General features: G+C 48.4%; 1 protein-coding gene and 1 long non-coding RNA gene across 2 annotated transcripts in view; one reads left to right on the top strand and one right to left on the bottom strand.

Annotated features, from left to right (window-relative positions):
* LOC134011319 (uncharacterized) overlaps positions 1-10,057 on the top strand; it is a 177,369-nt gene that overhangs the window by 98,634 nt on the left and 68,678 nt on the right. The window lies entirely within an intron of this gene.
* On the bottom strand, positions 439-9,883 carry rnf11b (ring finger protein 11b). Its single transcript, XM_062450181.1, has 3 exons — positions 9,540-9,883; positions 3,082-3,251; positions 439-2,727 (listed from the first exon to the last, which is right to left on the bottom strand). Exons 1-3 carry the CDS (start codon positions 9,660-9,662, stop codon positions 2,556-2,558), a joined length of 465 nt encoding a protein of 154 aa, XP_062306165.1. The 5' UTR covers positions 9,663-9,883; the 3' UTR covers positions 439-2,555.

Raw genomic sequence — 10,057 nt, forward strand, 5'->3', positions numbered from 1 at the left:
CATTCACCTATTGAAATCATGTATATTTCTCTCGCTATAAAGTCCCACTCAGGTAGCTATTATAGGCCTACAGGTGTGGAGAGAAAATCTGACCTATAGGCCTTGGTCCCAAAAATAAATAAAATTAAGTCCTATTATTTCCTCAGAGAAATGTATTTTGCCCTGTGTCCCAATTCGCACGCAACCCCACTGGTGCAACTCCGTAGGGGCTCGAGAGACAGGGCCATGGGTAAAAGATGACAATGTCTCGTTCACCGTCTTGTTTAAAAAAACGATTCCTCCTAACGTTTCTGATAAGGGTTTCTGCATGCTCACCTTATGCCCTATGACTGTGCGATGACGCTATACTCATGAAAAATGAATCACGAGTCAAACTCTTGATCTAAATCAGGAGTTTCGAAATCTGTTCTTTGATTCCACGAAACAAACGACACAGACTTCCATAGCATAGTTTCATTTATTAATTGCCAGTATATTATATGTATACTTACAAAGAACAAAGAAAGTACTCACAGGCACACACATAAACAAACAACCTCGCACATGCAAAGACAAAACGCGCCCGCGCCGCACAGGCCCGTGGGCATCTGCACTTGTTGTAGTCCTTAATGGGGGGAGGGGGGGGGGTCTATGAATGCTAAGGAATACGCATTTACATTGCTGTGAATCACACGTGTGGACTTGTTTATTACGCCGATATATTATAAATTGCTTCTGGTGGAGTTCATAAACGTTTTAATTATTTCAATTGTCTTTACTATTTTCTTAGTTACCTAAATTAGAATGCAAGACAAACAGGTGAATGATCATCCCATTTCGTTTTTTTACTTTACGGTTAAAGAAAGCTTTACGGTAGAAAGCTTTACGGTAATAAAAAATACATCCTACTAGAGAACAGTGAACGAAGTGAACACCTTGTGGTGGTGGGCCCAGGTGGAAAGCTAGTGGGTGCATTCGATTTAGAACACCAGTTAGTTTACATAACGAGGACGTCCGTGCTAAGGCAACAAAACTCCATAATGACTGGAAAATAAAATATTACAAAACTAACGATACATCTATACTGTGCAAAATCTGAATGATTTACAGCGCCCCCCCCCCCCCCCCCAACAAACACACACACAAAAACACTCAAGGCATGTTTTAAACCTCTTTAAATGTCAGTGAGGGTTAGTCCTCAGCACGAGACACCTTCCGTACGGTGAAGAAGGAGCGCGACTCGCTTCTTTCTTTATAACACAAATACTTGGGAGCCATCTTCTTCTTGAACGTTTGTATTTCTTGTGCTTATAGTGACGTTTGATTACACGGTTGCACGTAAGACAATATTTCAAGATGTTCCTGAAATCAACTGTCATTGCAATACCAGTGTGATGTGTGCATGACGTGTATGTATGTGGTGCGGGTGGAATGATAATTTCGACACTATCATCTGCACTGTATGCTTAAACCCAACATGACTTGAAGCTGGGATCAGATCCAGAAGTCCCCTGTGCAGCGCAGTACTGTGCCTCACCACTAGATGGCTCCTGTGTGGTTGCAGAGAAGGAAGTGGTATCAACTGAGCCCTTGATGGTTAGCTGAGTGCGAGAGCGCACACACACACACACAACACACACGCAAATCAAATGTCTCTTGACTACTATACACACATTTATCAGTCTTTATAGTGGATGTGCTGTTTGTAGAACAGTCTCCGTAGCGGAACAGTCTCCGTAGCGGATATCTAAACACCCACAAAGTCCCTCTGGCTGGTGACTTTCTTCCATGGACCAGTCGGGTCTTCCAGGACACAAAATGTCTCCTCTCTCCCCCCCGCTCTCTGGACAAGGCAACAGGGATACCTGGAGGGGAGGGTGGAGCTATGCTCCCTGAGTCCGTTTGTCCACCCTGCCAGGAATACCTCTCTGAACCCGAGTTCTCCAGACCAGCCAACCAGTCAGCCAACCAACCAGTAGCTAGTTGGTGATGTCCAGACCAGCAGCTGTTAAATCAGTTCCTTGACTTGCCCCCCCCCCCCAAAAAAAATCCCCAGAATTCTGCAGCTCTACTAGTCAGCCAACAAGTCAGCACACACCTGGTCAACTAGCCAGTCTGTCCTGTGAATACCTTCTCCCCAGTCCAGTGAAGGAGAGGAAGTTGTGGATGAAGAGGTGGATGAGGGATCTACATTTACATTTAGTCATTTAGCAGACGCTCTTATCCAGAGCGACTTACAGTAAGTACAGGGACATTCCCCCCGAAGCAAGTAGGGTGAAGTGCCTTGCCCAAGGACACAACGTCATTTGGCACGGCTGGTAACCTTCAGATTACTAGCCCGACTCCCTCACCGCTCAGCCATCTGACTCCCTCCATGGGGGATGGGGGACCCAGTGACCTAAAACAGATAGTTTGGTCTCACAGGGCCTCTAGCATTTAAAGGTTTGGTTGTAGGTAGGAGGAGGGGGGGGGGGGGGAGGTGTGCAGTTTGAGTGTGTGTATGTTTGTGTATCAGTTGGACCAGAGCGTCACAGCATCTGGTGTGTGTGTGTGTGTGTGTGTGTGTGTGTGTGTGTTCAGTTGGTTTCGTAGGAGGACAGCAGAGCGGCATCCACGGGCTCCATGCAGGAGGGGCAGGTGAAGGAGCGCATCAGCCAGTCGTCTATACAGTCCATGTGGTAGATGTGCATGCAGGGCAAGAACCGGATGGGGTCCCCGTACACAAAGTCCATCATACAGATCACACACCTGAGGACAGAGGAGAAGCCTTAAACATTTGTTTAAAGCAGAGCACAATAGAGTGCAGTACAGTATAGCACAACAGAGTACAGTCGAGTATAGTACAGTAGAGTCCTCATCAATGATGCAAACGTTTTTGGTAAAATATGTTTTGAATCTTTTGAAACGTTTTTTTTTCGAAAAGCTTTTGGTAAAAAAATAAAAAGCTACATATTTTTTGAAAACATTTTATCTACCTTTCGAAACTTTTTTTCTAAAATGTTTTCAACCTTTCAAAACTTTATTTTTTTTCAGGTGCAGGTGTTGTGCAGCCTGGTGCAGGTGTAGCGCAGGTGTAGCGCAGGCGTGGCCGTTCTTACTCACTCTCTGATCTTCTTCTCGGTGACGTGGCGTCCTGGGTCGTACACGCCGCGGGGGAGGTGCTGGATGAGGCCGATGCGCTGGGCGATGCGCACCTGCTCCTCCTCCGTCAGCTGGGTGGCCAAGCGGGCCTGACTGGGCGTGGGGTGATACACAGGGACGTGACCCTGCTCCTGGAAGGGAGGGACACACAAGAGCCATGGAACATTAGCATGCATTGTTTTAACCAATGACTGTCAAGAGCGGGTCTGTTTAAATAGGTAGCTAGCACAACATGCTAGCAGACAAACTTGGTAGCATGTTTCTGTCTCCTTGCGGCCGCAAGCAATAAAGCTTTCTTGACTTGTTCACCGACTGATTGTGCAATGCTTGATAGATAAATATTCCTGACACACACACAGTTAGAGACCTGCACAGTTCACACTTATTCCGTCAGCAGAAGGTGTACAGGCTAGATTCGAGCAGTTGTTTACCATCCTTTTTTATCTTTATCTTACCCATTTTTGTGTTCAAGCATTTTTTTTTAAACCTAGTTCTGTCCATTTACACTAGAACAGTTCTGGTGAAGTGTGCACCTCTAGCCCAGGGGAGAAGGGGCAAAAGGAATTGAACCAGAGGAAAGATTAGTGTAGTCAGCTGTGTGGTAAGCCCTTAGACCAGGTGTGCTTTCATAACTCCCAGCTGACAGGAGGGGGGGGGGGGGGGGGGAGAGAGCCCAAACACCACTGAGGCCAAGAGATCCATCATCATCTGCTTCTCATGACGGAAGCCTTCCGTCATGGTGCTGAGCTGTGGCTCCACGGTCCTCGCTAGGATCTGACAGTCACAAAGCTGACGGAGAATGTTGTGATATTATTCGGGCGTCTCAGTCATTATCAGAACGCTTGTGAGACTGAGAGTACAGTAGGAAACCTGTTTCACTCTCCATGTGACTCATGAGATGAGTGATAGCCCTCCACCAGGGGGCAGTGTGTGCACAGTCCAGAGTTCTTCCTCGAAACAGACCGGCAGGAAACACAAGACGGAGTGAAAAGCAGGAAACTGAAATTGACAGAACTTCAGAGAGAAAAGAGACGTGTTCTGAATGCAGACTGTTGTAAATGAGACAGTGGGATGAACACAAAGAATCTATTGAGCCCTGTATTACTTCTGCATACATGTATCCCAGCCCAGAGTAGACAGACAGACAAGTCTGTCGAATTCTTATGTAGGCTCTAGCTGGCTATTTGGATAGCTGACTTGCTGATTGACCTGACTGGCTGACTGACTAGGTGCTGGCTGACCATGTGACTTGTTGGCTGACAAGCTGTTGGCTGTGTAAGTGACCGTTGCTGGTTGGCTTCCTGAAACACAGGAGTCAGCATTTTACAGTATTTTCAGACAGGCCTGTCCAAAATAGACACGGCGACAATAACAGCCTCCAAATGATGCCGTGTGTGTGTCTCAACAGCTGTGTTTGACAGGAGAGGTCGTGTTCAGAGGATGCTGTGCAGTAGTCAGCACTCTCTTTGTCTTGACACACACACACACACACACACACCTGGTTTGTGGAGGTTCAGAACTCTCCTGTGAGGGACCAAGAGGACAGGAACGTGACTGCCCCCTCAACACACATCACCAAAAGGAGTGAGTGCTTTAATGGTGCTGAGATGGAGAGAAGCGAGGGAAAGAGTGAAAGAGAGACTGAAAGTGAGGGATAGAAAGAGAGAGAGAGGGAGGGAGCGGGCCCACTGTGCACCCCTGTCTCCTGTGCCAACCAGGCGGCCAGCAGCCAAGAACTCAGGCAGACCAAGAGTGTCTGGCAGGCTGAGTTCAAACACACACACAAACACACACCAGATGGGGATGAAAAAGAGCAGCTGACAACCTGAAATACCAGGCCCCAACACACACACAGCTGCAGACCCCGAACAGGCAGTGTTAGTATGGTCATGGTTGCCAGAGGGATTGGAGAACCCTCCCCCTCCTGTTCCTGATTGGACGTAAACATCCAAAACACCACCAAACTAGGCCACCAACACACCTCTCTCCTGCAGGGGGCACCTCTGCAGCTTTCCCCTGGTGGTTTCTGTGACAGGGCAGCCAACGGCCTGCCTCAGAGAGAGAGAGGCAGACACCAGAGGTAAGAGAGGCAGGTAGATGTGGTCTGGCATGGCAGACTGGCGCCCATCATGTTACCCGTCCCAAAAATAGCAGGGCTTTTGTTCCCGGGGAGGCTGGTGAGTTGGCAGGTCTCAGTGCAGCGCTGGGGAACACCCTCAGCAGCATGACAGGGCAGTATTCGGTCTGTCCCGACACTGAAGCCTTCGCCTCCAAACACTAGCTGTCTGTCTGCGTGTCTGTCAGTGTGTGGGGGTCAGCTTGCTGGGTCAGTCTGTCTGCCAGTCGGCCTGTCTGCCAGTCGGCCTGTCTGCCAGTCGGCCTGTCTGCCAGTCGGCCTGTCTGCCAGTCGGCCTGTCTGCCAGTCGGCCTGTCTGCCAGTCGGCCTGTCTGCCAGTCGGCCTGTCTGCCAGTCGGCCTGTCTGCCAGTCGGCCTGTCTGCCAGTCGGCCTGTCTGCCAGTCGGCCTGTCTGCCTGTCTGCCAGTCGGCCTGTCTGCCAGTCGGCCTGTCTGCCAGTCGGCCTGTCTGCCAGTCGGCCTGTCTGCCAGTCGGCGTAAACACGGAGAGGTGGCATGGACTGCTCCTGTCTTGGAGGGGTGCTGTGTCAGGGTGGTAGCCTCCTGTCTTGGAGGGGTGCTGTGTCAGGGTGGGGTGGTAGCCTAGATCTCAGAAGCTAAAATGCCCACCACATGGGTCCAGTTTCCTAGACATGGATTAAGCCTAGTCCTAGACTAAACTTTTTCCAATGGAGATCTTCATTAAATGTTTCTCTTACTTTAGGACGAGGCTTAATCCATGTCTGGGAAACTGGGCCTTGGAGTTGAAATTGTAAGGGAAAACTGCAACAGTAGGAAAACGTACATGGAGTTTTAGTCTAGCCCCGACACGGCCTGGCTTGATTGGACAAAGGTCTGTTGTTCCCAGGGTTACCAAACTAGTGCTGTGTAATCCACTGGACCAATCCGCTGTGTCGCAACAGCATAGTTAAGGAAGCAGCCCCGACTCACACAGTCTAGAAGCTACACGCCTTATCAACCAGGATCCATGAGTCATTTGGTAGTCGAGGACTAGGATTAGAGTAATCTGTATCTGGAGCAGACAGGCCTATCTGAGGTTTAGTCAGACGTCCCGGGGATGAGGCGGGGGGGGGGGGGGAGACCACTCGACAGGTGCCTCCTGTCGTCACCGTGGTAACGTGGTGAGAACCATCTAAACGATATGTGAAGTTAGCCTCTGGACATCATCCTCCAGCAGCTTGAGTTCTCTGCCTTTCTCTGCCTCTCTCTCTCTGCCTCTCTCTCATTTCAGTCCTCCCTCCCTTGTTTACCCCTCTGTCCTCCCCGGGTCTGGAGAGCAAACCAACTTCTCCTCTGTTCGCAAATGATCTTGCTGGGCTGGTTTAAAACAAACTGCTGACAACACCAAGCTGTCTGTAAGTGTGTTGACAAGTGTGTGGTGTGGTTTGTGTGTGTGTGTGTGTGTGTGATCTTGTCCCTATTGTTCCCCCTCAGTTGGCAGACACCTCTGGTGAGAGATTTACTGCATTCTCTCTAGTCCAGAGCTGGGAGTCTTAGATCATTCTCTTCCTACAGGCCAGCCACACACACACAGGCTTTTCATGTCTGCAAGGTGTATTCAGCACCCAATGAGGTCAGGCCATTAAGCAAGCTGACAGCAGGATAATGGTCTTTGTGCCAGACTGAATGTAATCAATAAACAGTCCCTGGTCATCTGGACCTGCCATGAAAGAGCCAAGCTGAGCCAGGCCAGACTAGCCGAGAGATACTAGACCAGAGGCTGTGGCTGTATGGTAAACAACAGCTATGAATCTCACACACCAGCGCCATTCCAGTCGTCAGTGAGGGATGCCATGACACACGCTGGAGTGTGTGTGGTGTGTGTGTGTGTGTGTGGGTATGTGTGTGAGAGTGTGTGTGTGTGTGTGTGTGTGAGAGTGTTTCCGTGGAGTCTCCCACGGACACACTCTCACACACTCTCACACACCTCCACTCACAGCAGCACACACACACTGAAACACTGTGCCCATCTCCTCATACCCAGTCACACTGGTGTGAGTCAGCATTTTCACCAGCTGCTTTCCAAATTAACACTTGCGTGGTGCACACACACCTCCCCTTCCTCTCTAATACCAGCAGAGCTGATTACAGTAAAATAGCAACTCTTTCCTTTGCTCGCAATGTGATGAGGAGGTGCTGCAGAGAGAACACACATACACACTTTCCTCCCATTAAGCCTATCAGCCACCCTTCAAAACAAAATGGCAGCACCAGACTCTTATTCCCTAGCCTGCTTAATATTGTTGATTCACACTTTGCGAGTCACATGCGATTTCAAGGGAAAAGAAGAAGCTATCTGACTGCCCTCCACCATGCCCCGAACCCAAGACTTCACATGCTCCAGAGTTGCGAGATTCAACTCTGTCATGTTGAAGAGCGCTCGTGTGGCCTGTCTCTGTGCAGGCTGGAGACAGATGAACCCTTTAACCCTCTTCAGCTGCTGAGCAGGAGGGAGTGGCGAGTGCAGCCTGGGCCTTCAGCGTACAGGTAACAGCCACGGGCCCCTGAACACCTGATCTGATGTAGCTGACAGGACCGTACAGAACGTACCCCAGCTGGCCTCGCACAGCTGCTGCTGGGAAACCTGATTCCCACTGCAGGAATCTCTACTTACCTAAAACTGGACTCGGATAAGTACACAAAAACAGCAGAAAAGACACGTGTGTCTCCTCACTGTGTGGTCAGTAAACATTGAAAGTCCAAACATCGTGCGTAGCTAGTGAGGACGGAAGGGGATAATGTCAACAAAACCTCAACCTCTCTCCCAGGTGTTTCTGACAGTGGGACTCTCAGGTGGGCTGCAGCTCTGACTTGACAGAAATTGCTGTCTCCTTCACTGACCGGGCGGAATGCATGCAACGTCATCTGGTTATCCGCTTGATAACTTCACTGTTATCTGCTTGATAACTTCACTGTTATCCGCTTGATAACTTCACTGTTATCCGCTTGATAACTTCACTGTTATCTGTGAGGTGACTTGGTAGTCTGGAGGTTCTGTGTTTGTGATTAAAGTGCCACAAAAGGTCAACGACCTGACCGACAGAACATTTCTTACAGAAGGTAGAAGGTTTAAGTTACTGCTGGTGGATAACTGTTTGGTAGGTATACCTACAGGCTGATTCCTACAGAAACCAAATATTATATAAGAAACAATATATAAGGACATTTGAGCTCCCAGCCAGTTGTGAGAGAGTAGCAAAGTCAAAACCTTCAACACCTGCTTTCACCAAAGACTCTTATCTTAGATCTGCAGATAGGGCTTAACCTAGACTGTGCCATCCATTTACATAACACCATCAGTCATAGGCAGTGGAGTGCAAGGTTAGACTGCATGTGACCTCAGTAGTCTGGTTGCGAACCAACTCGACCAAACAAGGGGATTTGAGACCTCCTGCCTTTGCTGTATCTAGCAACTGTTTGAACTAAGAACTCACGAACAAGTTCTCTCCTCTGGTGAATTTAGGGGTTAGACAAACTGTTTGGCCTGCCTACTGTAAAACTGTGGACCTACATGAAATATGTCAACAATGTCCATATTCCACACACAAGGTTGACATTGTTGACAAGGATCCAACATTCCATTACATGACTACATTTGGTTTGGGCACAGATTGGAACAAGAATAAATCCCTAGATATGGCTTGAATAGGACCTGTGTTCCAAGTCTTAGTTCTACCAGGAAGACTTGGTGCTTTCGACGTCTGAGTTTGGGCCAACACTGACTTGATTCAATAGAGTGTGATGTATTCTGAAGGCCACATCTCGATGGTGATGAAGCCCAGAGCTGGCTCAAAACAAAAGCTAGTTTCCCAACACAGGATGGATGAAGCACGTACACTTGTCGTGACACGTTTAAAGTTTCGTTGAACTGGTGTGGAAATATATGGGCCACTGGTGGCTTTCAATGTATGTAAACAAAGCCGGGAGGACTATGTTGCAACATTGGAATAATGGAATCATATCTAATCAACTAACCTCTTAGACAAGGTTGAAATACATTGTAAAAACTACGTGTCAATCTATAAAAGCGTAATGGTAATTTCTGTAGTGGCTTCCCTGGGCATGACATTTGATCGGGGCCAGTTTCGCCACGTTAAACCCAAGTTGTAAGTCTAGTTGTCTGTGGAACCTGACAAATAGCTAGCGTTTTAGTCTAGTTCGCTGCTAACTGAAACATACAGCAAGCTGTGCATGATGGCCTAGCTAGATGGCTTGTTTTGTTTATCTATAAGTAGCCAGTTATCAAGCTAGGCTAACTAACTGGAAAAAACCTTTTGACCTACCTGGTACGGTGGAGGAGGTTCATGATCAGGGTCGGTCCCATCACCATAGCTAGCCCTGTCCGACTGAGATTCGTGCAGCAATGAGATATCGTCCGAGGTAGGAGATTTCAGACAATTTCCCATCTCTTCAAACTCCTTCCCTTGTCCGTGTCGCTTTGCTACGTCTATGGCACACTCTCCTCAATCTTCCAGTGTATAATTACACAATGTTAAATCAGTCTTTTTGATGCCCGCACATTGTAAAACGTATCACAACCCACGAGAGCTGTTAAGCAAAAACAAAACAGCTCTCGCCAGTCGCCACACAAAGAACAGCCTTTCAGAGGGACTTTCCAGCCCCGATCACCGACGCTAGGAAGGTGATGTAGCAACACCAAACTCCGCCCCCAGACGAGACAACCAATGCCCTTCAGTCTCCACTGAGGAAATTCTCCGCGTCCACCAATAGGATGACTGTCCACATTACTGTTTGCAAAACATAAACACATAGCTATAGATTGATCGTTTAAGATAATTTC

Source organism: Osmerus eperlanus, chromosome 24, assembly GCF_963692335.1.
Source record: "Osmerus eperlanus chromosome 24, fOsmEpe2.1, whole genome shotgun sequence".
In the NCBI taxonomy this organism is placed as follows: Eukaryota; Metazoa; Chordata; class Actinopteri; order Osmeriformes; family Osmeridae; genus Osmerus; species Osmerus eperlanus.